The sequence below is a fragment of the Danio rerio genome, chromosome 13, assembly GCF_049306965.1.
Source record: "Danio rerio strain Tuebingen ecotype United States chromosome 13, GRCz12tu, whole genome shotgun sequence".
Lineage (NCBI taxonomy): Eukaryota > Metazoa > Chordata > Actinopteri > Cypriniformes > Danionidae > Danio > Danio rerio.
The window spans coordinates 20,363,103-20,380,397 of NC_133188.1; the positions used below are offsets into that span (position 1 = coordinate 20,363,103).

General features: G+C 38.0%; 1 protein-coding gene across 5 annotated transcripts in view; it reads left to right on the forward strand.

The window, feature by feature from the left end:
- The window catches only part of ccar1 (cell division cycle and apoptosis regulator 1), a 58,832-nt gene that overhangs the window by 26,303 nt on the left and 15,234 nt on the right, over positions 1-17,295 (forward strand). For 2 of the 5 annotated variants that reach the window (XM_005156651.5, XM_009307240.4), the window contains 11 exons: positions 2,034-2,223; positions 2,307-2,462; positions 5,856-6,081; positions 6,156-6,269; positions 8,101-8,267; positions 9,025-9,235; positions 10,228-10,311; positions 12,630-12,818; positions 12,904-13,095; positions 16,645-16,863; positions 16,956-17,091. In XM_005156651.5, coding sequence (XP_005156708.2) covers positions 2,034-2,223; positions 2,307-2,462; positions 5,856-6,081; positions 6,156-6,269; positions 8,101-8,267; positions 9,025-9,235; positions 10,228-10,311; positions 12,630-12,818; positions 12,904-13,095; positions 16,645-16,863; positions 16,956-17,091 — 1,884 coding nt within the window. 5 annotated transcript variants of the gene reach the window in all.

Below are 17,295 nucleotides of genomic sequence, written 5' to 3' on the forward strand. Positions count from 1 at the left end.
TAATAAGTGCTTGCTTAGCTTGTTCAGGTGTGTTTGATTATGTTGATGAGCTAAACTCTCCAGGACACAGGTTTGGCCACCCCTGGGTTAGGAGTTCCAACTTTTATATTATTAAAATATAAAGATATAAAAAAATTTGTTTCAAAACTATTTCTAAATTTAGTTCTAATTTCCAGCAAATGAATAAATGAACAATAATATGTAGAGTTTTATCCAAACACACGTCCTGTGCCCCACATGGTGAAAAACCTGACAGGTGGACAAATCTAAGCTTTTTAATAAAACAAATATAAATATGTCTATAATATATAGTACTACTACTATTAATAACATTATACAAGTTACATTATTCAAGTTGTCATGAATAAACTTAAAAAAGCCCCCCGGCATCTGAAGAATTCTCAAACAATAAGAAACAAATTTCTTTGGTCTGATGAGACTAAAGTTGAACTCTTTGGAGTTAATGCCAGGCGTTACGTTTGGAGAAAATAGTCACCGCTCATCACCAGTCTAAAACCATCCCTACAGTGAAGCATGGTGGTGGTGGCAGCATCATGCTGTGGAGTGTTTTTCAGCAGCAGGAACTGGAAGACTAATGAATGAATGAAAACCTGCTTCAGAGTGTTTTTGACCAGACAGGTGTACCAAGCTTGTGGCATCATATTTAAAAAGACTTGAGGTTGTAATTGCTCCAAAAGGTGCATCAGCAAAGTATTAAGCAAAGGCTGTGAATACTTATGTACATGTGATTTTTCAGCTTTTTATTTTTAATAAATTTTCAACAATTTACTTTTTTTTTTTTTTTCACATTGTCATTATGGGGTATTGTGTGTAGAATTTTGAGGAAATAAATTAATTTAATCCATTCTGGAATAAGGCAGTAACATAAAAAAGTGAAGAGATATAATTTTTTTCCGGATGCACTGTAGACTGTAAAATAAAATGGGCTTTTAGTTTAGTTTACATTTTTAAATAAGTTTATTGTTATTTTCCCCAATTCAATTGAATACCCTTGTAAGGAAATAGTAGTGGTTGCCTCGGCACAGACTTTCTGCTAACCTTTTTTTAAAAAATAAATCTACTTCTGTTTTCGTGAAATAAGCTGCTCCTGAGCATGTTTGAGTGTACAGCTTCAAAGAACCAAACAATCCTGGATCATGTAAAAATCTAGCTAATGCCGAGTTCAGACTGCATGATTTTAGCCCCGATTTTGACTCACCAACAGTTTTTAAGAAATCGCAGACAAATGCTTGAAATCACAGGTAAATCGGTGCTCGTTCATGTTAGTAACAATCACAGTGTGAACTATCAAGGACGTCATCTGGAGAATTGCAGATGAGTCGACGACGCCTGTAAGATATTTGGCATGCTAAATATCTGGACCTGTCTGCGATTCAAATCAATGCGTGTGAAATGTGTTCTGGGTGAAAATGACATCGGCAATTACCTACAGCCCATCAGAGAGCGGCATCCACTAGTGTGGGTATCTGCAGGCCAGCGGGAGGATGAGGGAGAAGTTGAAAGGACTTCTTTTTAGTCTAATTGGTTCCAAGAAATGGAGGAAAAACTATTGTAAATTTGGCAGGAGCACCCGTGTCCGATTGACATGTCATTTGAGAAAAATCACAACTGGGTCAAAAAATAAAAAATTTAAGCCGGGTGGGCAAAATAAGTCAATTTTCTACCCCACTAAAGGCTTCTTTCTCATTATGTGGTTAATAACAAAATATATACTACGTGACCTCACGTTTTTTCCATGTCAGTTCTCGCGTGTGTTTGGTTGTGAGATGTAGTTTGCAGACTGAGACAAAGTTGTCAGCAGTTCTCCTACTGTAAAAGCATACAGTGTGAAACCCCATGTTGCAGTGTAAACAGAGCAGTTACACAATGCCACCCCAGATAGTCATGTAGTGTGAAAACCTCTGTGACGTGACTACTTAAAAAAATTGTGAAGTCTGAACTCGACTGAGCAGTCCATGTATGAAAGACCCCCAGACCTGATATCCTTGCCTCTGTCTCTATGCCGCCTGCAGATTCTGTGTTTTCTGGAGGTTTGCTGCAGCCTCCAGTGCGGATGATGCCTCAGCCTCAGCAGGTGAGGCGTGTCGAGCCCTCGCCCCGCTTCCCCAACCGCAGTGACCGGCCAGAGCTCATCCTAAGGAAAGATGATCGCAGGTCAGCACTCAAACATACACCAGACTCTCAGTGCTTCTCAAGACGGAGGTGAAATCAGAAACAAATTTAGGATATTGTCAGTCTTTATTTGATGTTAATGTCCATGCTTTATTTTGCCTGTGTTTGAATAGTCGTGAAAGAGAGAGAGAGAGAAGACGATCGAGAGAACGCTCACCCATGCGGAAACGCTCTAGAGATCGCTCTCCTCGGCGAGAACGTTCACCAAGACGGCCACGCAGAGTTGTTCCAAGATATACTGTGCAGTTCTCCAAATTCTCTCTCGATGGGTAAGTTAATGAAAAATGAGTGTTGCTGAGATTGTTTGTTTTCTAGTATTTGGTTGTTGTATTGTTGTTTTATTTAGGGTTTTTATTGTAATGTCATTTAAAAAAAAAAAGTTTTGATGGTTGGTTTTTAAAAAAGGGTCTTCGCTGCTACTTTGGCCTAATCCCGATTCTATTTTTGTACTCCTTCCCCATCGCCCTTAAAACTGGAAAGCAGAGATAAAGTTTTTTTAAAACTGAGTGTGAAGGGGAAGGGCTTCAAAATGTACCCCTATAAAATGGGACAGCACTACAGCACCTGCACACGTCATCATATGTCATTGCGATCTCTTGCTTCATATGAAATAAGACGGTCATGACTGCTTTAGTTATTCCATTTGCTTTATTTTTTGGTATTTATCTTCAGGAAATCACTGAAGGCATATATTATGTTGTCATAACAATCTAATGTGAAAATAAGATCGTAAATTTACACTGTGGCCATTTTCAACTATGTAAACACAATAAACAACATTAACATTATAGCAGATACTGTAAAAAGCCCATTTCCAGCCACTAGACTTTTCTGACAGGGTATTAGAGTGTCAACGAGTGTCAGAATTTTGTGGGACTGCTGTACAGGATTATGGATTATAGATAGCAAAATTGAGCGCTTTTTATTTTAGCATTTTTTTTTTAAAAGCATGATTGTAAAACACAAACGTGGTTATGAATATATTAAAACATTCTTGTTTGTTGTAAAAATTCATAACAATGACAAAAAATACTAATTGGTGGATCTCCTTACTTGTTGTGGCTGGTGTATTCTTGGACATTTGCTTACCCCTTGGTTTCGAGTGTGGTTCTGAAAAATCTCTCTTTCGAGGGCTATCTACCCCTTTCCCTTAGCCCTAAGCCTTTAAGATAAAGAGAATTGGGGTAAGAGGAAAGGCTAAGGTGTAGAATTGGGATTGGGCCTAAATGTTAACGTCTTATAAAACAGTGGTCACGCCAACTTGCTACTGTAAAACAGAGCTCTGAGTTCTTATTGGTCCATTGACTTATACATGAACATTTACTCAAAAGAGAAGAACCCCCAAAATGTCAATATTGCAAACTGTTAAACATATTTTTGTGGAATGCCCTATTTTTTATGTTATCAGACTACAATTTTTTTTTCTGGATTGACTTTAAATAAAATATTTTTAAATGTGAATCCTTTTAAAATTGTACAACTTTTATCAAAAGTAAACCTTAAAACTTAAAAACAGTTTTAGATTTTAATCTTATATATTATCATTCTTATTATTTATATATTTTATCTTGTGTATTATTTATTGCTGTTAAATATTTGTATAATTATAGAAAAGTGGTATTTATAAAATGTGGTAAACTTGATATAGTTTTTGCCATGACATTTTGCCATAAAAGCTGATATGGCAAAAAACTCAAAAGTCTCTCTCTTTGTTGGTCCTTTGGCTTTGGGACTGACATTGATGGGTGATGCTGTGTGTAAAAGTTTTATTTATTTTGGCACAATGTCACACACCTCTGCCAAGTGCATGAAAAACAGATGAAAAGTAGTGCATTGGAACTGAAATATATGTTCTGTGTGAATGATCCTATAGGATTTAGCATGGGACAATAACCGGTTTCAAGGTTTATTGTGATTCTGAAAATTCAAGGTTTTAAAACCGCAACAATCTTCTGTTATACCGTTTTTTTACCACTATTTTATTTAGTTTTTGTTTTTTAAAGCAACAGTATCACCGGGCAAAAAGGACCCTCCACATCAAAAAGCTACTGGTTAGGCCACGATTCAGGAAACATTTTAAAGCAAGTTGCTTATACACCAACATCCAAACATGCTTTGGATCTGAACAGTGCTGTTGCTTGCTTTGTATCCAAAGGAAAGAAAGATATCCAAAGAGGCTTTTTCAAGTTGTAAAAAAAATCTTTGTTTTTAAAACTAATGAAGACATTAGAATGATATATGTTTGACATGAATGACATGTTTACAGTTCCAAAATATTTTAAATGTTTCTTTAAATAAAATATATCGTGTTCAATGGGGAATAAGCTTTTTTTCCCAGACATTAAAAAAAATGTTTCAAAGCAGTACTTGCAATTCGTGAAACCTCGATATTCTTATCCAAGGTTATCACACAGTCAGAATCTTATACCAGCTTAAAGCTGATTTATACTTCCGCCTGGTGAGGCATCGTGGACTTCTGCTGACTGCGTGCGCACCTCACGAAATGGATGAGGCATTTATACTTGATGCGTTCGCCATTGTGATATTCTTTAAAATGACGGGGCGGTCAAAAGAAACCCTCTGTGAAGTCAGACAGATAAACAGAGAAGTAGGAAGTTTCCAGAACTACGTCAAATCATTAATATCATTCAAGATTTTTAAACTAATTAATTTTGATTTATTTTTAGAATTTATTTTATTGTTTCTAAAGATTTTTTTAACCATTCAAGATTTTTTTTAATCAAACTTTGCGTCACTTGCTTTTGGTCATATCTCGGACAGTTTTACCTATTAAAGTTTATTAAAATACTAATGACAACATAACATGAGTTGCTCTACAAATAAATATATATATATATATATATATATATATATATATATATATATATATATATATTATAGCAAGAATAAAAGTCATTAAAAAAGTACACTTACTTAAAAAAATCTGATGTTTTTTTATTTATTTATTTGCATTTAGCCTGTTCCACAATTGACACTTTGCTGTCTGGCTAGTTTATGTCCTCTGCTTATACGCCAAGGTAATAATGGTTCAACATTCCTGACCATTATCACAAATAAAACCTAGAACAACAGGCCATCAGTATATTGTAAAACGATTCATAATTTGTTGCTTCATTTTAGTTTTGTAATTATTAAATCGTTTTAAATTCAAAATTGTAATACATACATCAGTGTAAATGAATGGTGGAAAAACATATTCTGTAATTGTTTATTAAAAACACGGGTCTCCACTTTTGCATGGCCTCTCTTTTTGGTTTTAACAAACTTATCCCTCGATTTTTTCTAAACTTAAAAACTTTCATCATATCCCACGGCTGTTGCAATTTCTAGCCTAGAATTATTGGTCCTCTGGTTCTCTCTATGATCGCGCATGGACGGATCCTAAAGGTGTGTGTACAAGCGTACCTGTACAAAATCTCTTCAAAGTGTTTCATATTCAATTCAAATCAAATAGGGCGTCTCAAAAAATGCTAAAAAAATCATGTTGTGCGTACCCAAAGCAAACCTCCACAAACACATCGATAACGTCACATTCGCCGTGCGCACTCAAGTGAACTAGCGGATGCATCAAGTATAAACTAGGCTTCATGCCTACTCAGGACTATATTCAGTTAATGATTGCCTTTCTCTGTTTTCGACAGATACAATTGTGATATGATGGAGTTGCGGCGGAGGTATCAGAGCCTCTACATCCCTAGTGACTTCTTTAACGCTGTGTTTACTTGGGTGGATGCCTTCCCCTTATCAAGACCTTTTACTTTCGGAAACTACTGTAACTTCCACATCATGCATAAAGAGGTGGACTCGTTGGTCAAAAACACAGCAGTGCTGGACCCGCCTGATGCCAATCACACCTACAGTGCAAAGGTAGAGTCAGCATAATACTTACTTCCACTTCAGAGGATTTTTGACAATCATTATTTTTTTGGTAATGGTTATAGGTGATGCTGTTGGCCAACCCCAGTCTAGATGAGCTGTATCATAAGTCATGTGCTCTGTCAGAAGATCCAGCCGAGCTCAGAGACTCGTTCCAGCACCCTGCCCGCCTCATCAAGGTACGGCTCTCCAGATTACTCCTCCAAATGCAGCTGGGTTTGTGCAATAAGCTTGCATTATATGTAATCACTAACTTGTGGGCTTTTCAATGGCATTTGCTTTGCACTTCAGTGGTAGCAGTTTCACAGGAATGGACAACATTGTTTTTTATTACTTTTGTGGTTTTCTGCTGTTATTTAGCTACTAGAGCATAGCATTGACTGCTAGTATCCCATTGAGTTTCTTCATCAGTTCCTCCATAATGAGAACTAAGCCTTGGCTTGAGCTGAGCCAAAGCAGCCAGCTTTGAAATAAATCACAACATTAAGAGCTCTATTTTAACTATCTAGACACAAAGTCCAAAGAGCTGTGCGCAAAAGCATTAGGGGATTTTTAGAATTAACTTTTGCTATTTTAAGGATGGAAAAATCCGCTTTGCGTCGCGGCGCATGGTCTAACAGGGTTGAGCTTATTCTCTTAATGAGTTATGGGTGTGTTTTGAGAATCAACCAGTCAGAGTCTCATCTCCCATTTTCTTTAAGAGTCAGCTGCGTCGCACCATAGCGCATTTACTATTTACTATCTGCAGTGAGAGAATTAGAGAATAAACCTCCTCATTCTTTACTTTCACTCTCTTTCATGAATAAGGAAACGTGTTGTACGCACAATACATCCATTAGCCTACATAATTAATTTTGTATGTTAAGTGCAAAGATTTGTTTCAAAACTATTTCTAAATTCAGTTCTAATTTCCAACAAACGAATAAATAAACAATAATAACGAAGTGTGGTCAAAAAACTTTTATCCAATAATAATAATAATGAAGTTATATCCGAATACACATGCTATGCCCCATATGGTCCAAAACCAGACAGGTGGGCAAATCTTAGCTTGTTTTTAATAAAACAAATATAAATATGCATACCATAATTGATACTGCTAATAATAATAACATTATACTAATGCAAATTGTCATGAATAAAATGAAAAAGCCCCCAGAGATGAAGAAGGCAGAAAACATGTTAAATGAGAATCTGAAATATTTTATGGCATACTTCAAAAAATAAAGATGATTTAGTATATGTATTAATTCAGGTACTTTTACAATAAACCGACATATAAACCATTTGGTAGAGGTTGATATTTTAGAAATGATGGGATGTGTTGAAAAAAATGCATTGTGTGTTAACTAGCGACATTAAGGATTTAAGAAATGCAATCCAAACATATTTTATTCTTAGTCGGGTAGTAAAGGGTTATAAAGTGACTGAAGAAATTTAATCATGTAATTTAAATCACTTTAGTTTTTTTTTTTTGTCTGTATCTGCTCTAGGGCTGTGCGATTAATCGAAATCAAATTGCAAACGCAATTTTAAATGTTGCAATTAGGTAATCGCAAGGGGCTGCGATATGAAATGTTTTTGTATTATTTGATTTTCCCCTGCCCACAGCAAATATATATATATCTTTTTTTTTTTTTTACATTTAAGCACATACATAAAAAACATTAAATATCTGAAATGTGTATATACAAGTTTACTTGTTCAGTTTTTCTATGAAGTCTCTGAATAGGATTCTTACTTTCACGATCCTGCAGTTGTAAACTATTAACTATTGTGTTCACTCTTGCACTTCTTGACATAAACAATGTTGTCCACTCCTGTGTTTGATGTGGGGGTTTTGTAATGGTGTCGGGGAGCTGACTGTGATGTCTTTGTCCTATTCCATTGCTGAACGCTTTGCTGTGTGGAATAAGCTCATCTGATGTGGTCTCTCCCTGTGTCTGCCACATTTTCCATCTTCATATCGCTCCCAGCATGGTAACCCATTTCAAACTCCTCTGTTTTCAGTTCCTGGTGGGGATGCGGGGCAAGGACGAGGCCATGGCCATCGGGGGTCACTGGTCTCCCTCTTTGGATGGGGCCGACCCAGAACACGATGCCTCAGTCCTTATAAAGACAGCTGTACGTTGTTGTAAGGCTCTGACAGGCATTGATCTGAGTTTATGCACCCAGTGGTAAGTACAGCTCCTTTTGCGGTTTGTGTCGACGCGTCTCCTTGTAATCTCCATATGTTCGTCTTTTAATATATAAAAATATATTTATGAAAAAGGCTCAGCAGACCCAACATCCAAATATTTGTGACCCGCTGCATGGTTTTGACACAGCAGTGTATCTCCTGACATGTTTGAAGCTTTTTGTGTTCATGATTTGTTATTTTTTTGCAATGTTTATGCTAATGTGTGTGGCAGTCCTGCCTCTATATCTATATATGTGGTGAATGCATTGATTCTTTTGCTCCGAGAGCAGAGCCAGAGGAGTCGCCGCCGCCGCCATCGTTACTTTCTGTTCTCTCTGACCTTTGCCTTGTGTTAAATATCTTACATATTTAACTTGCTTTCACTGTGTCTGAATCTGTCCTTCTCTCACACCCCCGGGGGTTCGTTCGCGATCTTTCACGAGCAGCCGGTTGAGATTGACGGGTGCCGGTGGGAGGGGCCTGGCGCAGGGGGAGGGTCTTTTTTGTTTTGTTTTGTTGTTGATTTGTTTTTTTAGCTGTCGATATTGTCTGTCGACCTCCCTGATGCGTGGCTGCCGCTCACCCTGAGAAACCCCCATGGAGTTACACAGACTGTATTTTCATGCGTGTGTCATTCGGGGGGTCGAGGGGATCACTGCTTTTTGTATGTGTTTGTGTGCGTGTGTGTGTGTTGGGGGAAATGGGACATGTCTCACAGAATGTTTCTTTCCAACGCGCTTCTTCCTTTGCGACAGGTATCGTTTTGCAGAGATACGCTATCACCGCCCTGAGGAGACTCACAAAGGGCGGACAGTCCCCGCACATGTGGAGACAGTGGTTTTATTTCTCCCGGATGTTTGGCATTGTCTTCCTACCCGCTCAGAGTGGGAGGAGCTGTCCCGTGGACTCAAGGAGCAGCTGGCAGAGAAACTCTTGGCTGAACGGAAGGAGGCTGATGGAGAACAGGCACTGAACGCTAATCCCTCTCTTCTCATTTCCGCTTCTCACAGGCACAGGAATAGACAAGCTAAACACTCAGAAAGCACAGAAAGAAACAGACAAGTATCACAGGCATCATACAGAACCCACTTTTACCATCCCTCTTCCTCTCATCCCTGTCTCATCCCTGACCCTCCACCCCATTTCCTCCTGCTCTCCCTCTGTCACGCAGTCTCACACACAGCGGAAGAGCTTAGGTCCTACTTTATGACACCTACTGCAACTGGCAAAACAGCTTCCAGCTCCGGCCTGATTGAGAGAACGCTACATGTCCAAATGTAATCCATCAGATTTGATTTCGATGCAATAGTCTATGAGACCAATTGGGAAGTGAATGCTGGAATCTGGAGAGCCAGTTGTGTTTTTTTGATATTTGTGTGTGTGTTTTTTTAAGTTTCCTGTTCAGTATTCAATATCTCCCGAACTCTCTTTTGAGTTCTGTCTCTTGTCTGTCTCTTTTTTTTATTACTATTATGTTATTTACGCTGTTCTCTGATTGGACGCTGTGTCTAGACCTTTTGTGGATGTGATTTTCCAGGGAGATTGTTTTATCCCAGGACAGTTCTGGCTAGGTGTTTTAAGGAAAGGAGCTAAAAAAAAAAGAGTGGGCAAAAAAGTAAACGTAGACGTAGGGTTTGGAGACCTTCTCATCTGTCCCATGTCCATCTCTTGAACCCACTGTCATTGATTATCTTTTTGTATTCCACAGAACTGGCATTGATTGGCTGATGAGTGGGGTATGGATCTGTTTCTGAAAGCTAGAGAGCTTCCGTGTATCCTAGCAGTGGATAATTTTTTTACCCAATCAAGAGCTCAGTAGGAGGAGACAATGAGAGACAGTTGTGACCTTGCTTCTTGCACGGATCAGCTTTTGTTTCAGAAAACGTCAGCGTCCAGGAGTTGTGTGTTAACACGCTGTTATCTTTTCTCTCCCTGTCTCTCTTACACCACGCCCATAGGAGGAGGAGGATAAGGATGAAGATGATTCAAAGGAAGTCACTACACCAACTCACTGGTCTAAACTTGATCCTAAATCTATGAAGGTGAGATTTTTGTAATATATCTGTTTTTTCTGTATTCCTATTTGTGGGCTCCTATAATTTTTATTGACACTTTAAAATACTGGGCTGGGCAATAAAATCAGTATTGATATTTATTGACCAAACACCATTGTCAATAATGATAAAAAAAGTTTTGGTATGAAGCCCTATAGTTTTATTAAACTGTGTCTGCTAAGCGCGCCTTGGAAGGAATGCCAATAAGCTTAGGGTGTCAGTTTGTAATTTCCAATGGAGGGAGCGACTTGCACGACGCCATACCTGTCAATATTCCCATTTTTCCTGGGATTCTCCCGTATTTTTAGTCTTTCTTTGAAGGGTGGCCTCCCTATACGCAACCCATACCGCCGAACCACCAGGGACCGCCCCTTGCTCTTAAAAGGTCATGACACCCCCCCCACTTTTGGTTCAGGTCTACCTCAGAATTTTTTCAAATGATGCATGATAATGGGCATGGAGCTCTGCGAGCAAAGGGCAGGAGTGGGCGTGGCCAGCAGGGGAGAAGGAGGGAGCGAACAACTGTTGTTTGTCGGTTCACAAAATAAGACACAAACCGTGAGGAGACGCATGATTTTATAGTTTACAAAGTCAAAATGCAAAAAAATAAATAACAATTTAATGCCCTGCTACATTTGTTATTTGTAATTTCATACACACAACCCCAATTTATATCATTATAAAGAAAATCATGTTCATATAAACACTATAAATGAGGACTTTTCCCGCAATCCCTGGGTCTGAATCATAGGTCTGAATGCAGACTCAGTGCAGCAGGTCTCTTGCCTTGTCTATTTTAACCATTAGGCCTGTTGGTAATCTAGAGGATTAGGCAAACACAGCAGTGAACTAATGTGAACTAACCCCTGATAAAAGACAACGTCCGCCATTCTCCAATTCTCGTACAGCTCTCCCAACAAAAATGCTTGCTGCACACACACAGCCTTGCTGTATCGGCCCTGATAGCATCGCGGGAAAAAAACATGCAACAAACACCGTGAATTATGAAAACAAACACATTCGACCCTTAATGAACGACTAAATACAGCGTGCCATGGGTCCGTGTCTCACAGCTTGGCACTGGCAGGTCTGCCTTGCCTTCGGAAAGCACGCGCAGTTATGAATAATTAACAAGCAAGCTCTTCTCATAGCAGAATAAAACTCCGCTATGAATAATAATGAAAAACCGACGCGTCAACTTTGCACTTGCATGTCTGTGGTACGTCGCCGATTTTGATCCCGCCCCAAAAATGATTTTAAACCCGGAAGCTGAAATTAGCTGACAAAAGCTAAAAATTATCCAGTTTTTCCCACAATTTAAGCTAACAGGTGCTAACATTGTCTTAACTGATGCTCAACACACACAAATCTGTTAAAAAAATAAAAAAGTACTCAAGGGTTTCGTGAACCTTTAAACGTGAGTCTGGTCTGTGCTTTCGCTTTGCTTAGGCATGATAACACTTTGAAATAAATATAAAAACGGTGGTATTCCCTTCCTTTTCATTACAGATGCCGTCTCCCCTTCATATGCAATCCTCAAAACAATCATATAACGGTGCGTGACTGTCAGCTGACGCACTCCATAGTGATAAATAGACGCTGTATCCCAATCACATTCTGTACACGTGATTTGAAGCGGACCGAAAGTCTGGGTTTTGGGTGTGTTTAAACAGACATATGCACATAGTTATTAATAATAACATCTAAATCCCTAATTGTTATACATTTCTAAAAATAACATACGAATGTGTTTGAATGTAAAAAAAGCCTGCTTCAGCAATGCACTGCTTTTGTTTTGCTCTGACATACAACATTTGAATGTTTGTAAAAAAAAAAAAAAAAAAGAAGACTATTTTACAATGCACTGATATTATGCAGTTTCAAAATACAATATATTAACATTTTAATGTAGAAAAATCTAATGTGGGTGTCTTAAGGAAAAATACAGCATATGGGCTCTTATATGCAGTTGTGTTATCACTCATATAGCTAGTCTTATCTCTTCGGCCGTTCCTTTGAGGTGCTTTTCATGAACCGGCCCCCATGACAAACTAATTGAATAGCCCTGATGTACAGTATGTTTATCTATTGTTGTCAGTATTTGATTTTGTTTTTTATTTATTTATTTATTTTTTCACAACCAATGAAGTCTCCAAGCATTTGAGGCTCTTATGAACACCACTGCAAATTACGATATTATTATACTACTATTATCACGATATTAATATTGTGCATGTTTATTTTCAAAATATATTGAAATATTGAATATCGGCAAATATTTACCCATGAATCACATTTTCTCACAGGTCAGTGATTTGCGTAAGGAGTTGGAGAGCCGTTCACTGAGCTCCAAAGGGCTGAAGTCGCAGCTGATTGCTCGCCTCACCAAGCAGCTGAAGGTGGAGGAGCAGGTAGAGGAGTCAAAGGAGCCTGAGAAGCCTGAACCTCCTAGTGTGGAGGAGGACGAGTCCTGCAGGCTGGAGGATGACCGAGAGGTGAGAGCAGATCAGAGTATTGCGCTCTTACAGGCATCCTGACCAATCAAACGCATATGAACCTGAATCAAATCTTTCTTTTCAGGAGGAGGAGCGGAAGCGTCAAGAGGAGCAGGAACGCCAGCGCAGAGAGAGACGTTATGTTCTGCCAGATGAGCCTACCATTATTGTACACCCCAACTGGGCTGCCAAAAATGGCAAATTTGACTGCAGCATCATGTCCTTGAGTGTGCTGCTGGACTACCGGCTGGAGGATAATAAAGAGCACTCTTTTGAGGTAAGATTCACTTTAAAGTGTTATTAAAAATGGTACTTTTATTTGATGATTATGTTCTGATACAATACATATCATGATACTTAAGCCATAAAAGTGTCATATCACAGTACAGATCAAATTTGTGGTAATTACATTTGTTTTGTGCAGTATTCAGCAGTGGTGGAAAAAGTACTGAAAAATCATTCTCAAGTAAAAGTATCATTACTTGCCTAAAAATGTAGTGCAAATAGAGGAAAAGTATCTGTTATAAATATTACTCAAAGTATAAGTAAAAAGTAGACCATTCAAAAGTACTCAAGAGTAGTGAGTATTACACTGTAAAAAGCTGATGCATTTACATGTAATATGTGAATGTGTGCATCTAGTTATTGCCCAGCAGGCACACAACGTTATTAGACGTTGATATTAGGTTAGATTTAGGTTGTGGCGTCAGATGACCAATATTCAATGTCTAGCCACTATCTAAGGACAACTTTATATTGATGTCCAATAACGACGTCAAATGTTGTTGATTTTAGGTTGTTAGAAAGTGACCAAAATCCAACATCGAGCTAACATTTTAAACCAATGTCATACTGATGTCTAATACTGACATTTATTCATCAGCTATGGCAACCAAAACCTAACGTCTGATAGACGTTATAGTGATAACATTCACATAATGTCAAGCTGTAACATCATTAGACGTTGATATTTGGTTGGTTTTAAGTCGGACAGTGACGTTGAGTTCTGACGTCAATGCGATTTTCATCAAACAAAATGCAATGTCCCCACAACCCATGTTTACGTCTTGTGCTTTCTGGGTGTTTATGGCAATTTTGCACATCATATAGTACACATCTGTCATCTTCTCATCAGTGACATGCATCTGAACAGTCTCTGGATCAATGTGTGTAAAGATTTTGGATCTTCTTACACACTTTTAATGCTTCCAAACAGTTTGCTGCAATTATAAATCGCAGATGTCTTGAGGAAGTTCATTATACGATTTGCCTTCTATGTGCAAATTGATTGGACAGGAATAACAGGACTGAATCTTCTAATCCCCATAGACAAGAAAAAATAAAGTAGTCACTGCAGGTTTAAGGAAAGTAGCAAAGGAAAAGTACAAATACAGCACTAAAAATGTAAGTAAAAGTACATATTTTTAAAACAACTTAGTACTTTAACATAGTACTTTACACCACTTTTATTTAGTATAGGTAATATTAATGTATTGTAAATTAAATAGCCAGTGTAAGAATAGTTGTGATAACTTAAATTTGTTTTGCAACAACATATAAGTATATATAATTAGCAACATATTTATTTTTACAACATTGTAAGTGATTATGGATGGATGGAATGAATGTGTCTGAAAAACGAACCATAGACTGTAACAAACTCAACTGATTAAAGACAAAGTCCGCAATTCTCCAATTCTCATACAGCTTTCCCGGCAAAAATGCTGTATCGCCTTGACAGCATTGCGGATAAAAAAATGCAGCAAACCCCGTGAATCATGGAAACAGACATATACAACCCGTGTCTCACCTAATAATTAGTTCTTCTAGCTTGACAAAAATGTTTTTAATCCTGGAAGCTTAAATTAGCTGACAAAAGCTCAAAATTATCCAGTTTCCCCACAATTAAAGCTGTAAGGGGCTAACGTTGTCTTGGCTTATGCTCAACACACACAAATCTGTTAAAATCCCCAAAAAAGTACTCCATGGATTCTTGAACCTTCAAAAGCAAAATCGAGGCTGCGGTGGGAAGAAACCCGGAAGTATTGCCTGAGTAACACAGGGACTTTGTGTACCAAGCTGTATATCACATCAGCGTAGAGAAAGTGACACAAATCTATAATTTCACCACCTTCCGAGTGACCCGAAGGTCCTTTCTGAATGCATAGTGAAAATAAAAAGGGATATCAGAGCTCATTTTTACTTCCAAGTTAAGGCAAATGGCACTAAAAATTTCTTTTCCAAACACACGTTTTAAATGCCATTTTAAAACTGATAACTAATCTGATTCTTTCAGTATATAAACGTGACATGATACTGAAATGCGGTACTGAAATTTATAAAAATGTAATTTCCAGCTAACATTAAAGCACTGTTTAGCGTATTCTTAAACATTGCTGACCTGCCATAGTTTTGATCAATGCTCAACAGAAATGATAAGGCATGAAGGTCATCAGTTCACTGAACTTCACCAATGTTTACCGAGTGCAAACAAAACACGTACGCGTGCAAGTGTCCTTGTATTTGTGTTTGCACTCGGTAAAGAGTGGTGAACTGAGGACCTTCAAGGCCAATCACAGTCATTTCTGTTAAGCACTGGTGAATATGGCAAATCAGCTGTGTTTAAGAACACACTCAGCAGCACTTACATGTTAGCGGGAAATGGACGTTTTTAATGTTCTGTACCGGGACAACACTATTGCTGCTACAGAGGACTGCATTGTTTTTTTGCTCACCGGGTTATATAGGCTGAAGCAGGGAAGCGTCCACATGGTGTTTACCTGAAGCCTAGGAGAGCACTTAAGCATATTTCTCTTAAAGAGATTGTGATTTTGCTTAATGGCTAATATGCTTTTAATTGTTTAAATTAAACTTAACTGAATGTGATAAAGGGATGTTTACACCATATCTGCACTTTGAAATTGCAGCAACAGCTGAAGGTTTTTAGTCCACATTATGTTGTTGCAATATTTACAGTGCTGATCCAATAGAGGAATTACCAACCTATGTCACACATGACATCACACGGGTTCAGCCGCGCAAAAAAGAATAGTTGCAATAGCAAACATGTCATGTTGTGCGGTAGGATGCCAAATTCGAAAGTCAAAAATTAAAACCTGAAATTTTACCATACACCACACTGCTTTTAATGCCAACTGCAGACGTCTTTGGCTAACAGCCATCACAATAGCTGTATGGAGTGAGGACATAATTAAACATGCTCGACTCTCATGTTATGTCAGGTAAGTTCTCGCTATGCTGAATCATACACATTACTCGTTTTGGATTGCAGCAATAATTTCAGCAAAAACAGTTAAATATGGTGAATTAAACTGTGGACACTGAATGCTTAGAATGAAATGTAAAAATGGAAATTTACATACCCTGTAGAACAGGTGCATTTTGCTGTCAGAATGCAGTTGTTGGTGATTACCCAGGCCTTGTATAGCTCTGTTGTCTTTCCTTGTCTATGGCTAGGCAGAACCTCGGTTTTTAGCACTACAAAGTTTTGAATGTGGTAATCATGGAACATTTTCTTGCACATGACCACACAGAACAAACTTGTTGGCATCCAAAGACTTGTAGGCTTTTAACTTCTCTTGAAAAATCACTTGAAGTTTCAATGAGGTAGTTTTATGTTTCTTATCCAATATCCATTGGGAGGGTGCTAGCGCAAATGGACCTGTCAGACGAACGCGGCTCACTTTAACGTTAATTTTGCTTATCTGTGCTTTACTTCACTGTGCTTATCACTGGGTGAGAAAACAATTGTTAATATCTGGCCGCGACGAGGCATAAACAGCACTGGTCATTTGTTCTGTTTCAGGTGTCATTGTTTGCTGAATTGTTCAACGAAATGCTTCAACGAGACTTCGGCTACAGGATTTACAAAGCTCTCGCTTCTCTTCCAACCAAGGATGAGAAGAAGGACAAAAAAGAGAGAGCTAAAAAAGAGGCAGAAAGAAGGGATATAAAGAAAGAAAGAGATGAAGACAATGGAGAGCCGGTCACAAAGAGAATAAGAGAGGAAGATGACAAGAGGAAGGTGAGGACGTACTTCAGTGTGAATTGGATCTTTAGGTGTTATCTTAAATGAATGTAAAAGTAAGCCACTCAATTTGTGTTTCCGGGATAAAGGATGAGGAAAAGGAGAGAGGAATAAAGAGAGAAGAATCCAAAGATGACGACGATAATGAAGATGGAAGCAGCAACAACAATGCAGATGAATACGATCCTTTGGAGGCAGAAGATGCAGACGATTATGATGACGATGGTAGGGCTGTTGAAATAATATAGCTGAATTCAAAGAAAAGTTTTGATTAGGGATAAATGTGTTTTATTTTATATTACATTTAAATATTTAAACAAATAATTTTTGTTTAAATTAGGTTTTATGAGAAGGACGTTATCTATAAATAAGGCATTATTTTTTGATAATATTTCTATATGCATTTATAAGGCATTTTTACAATGAGCT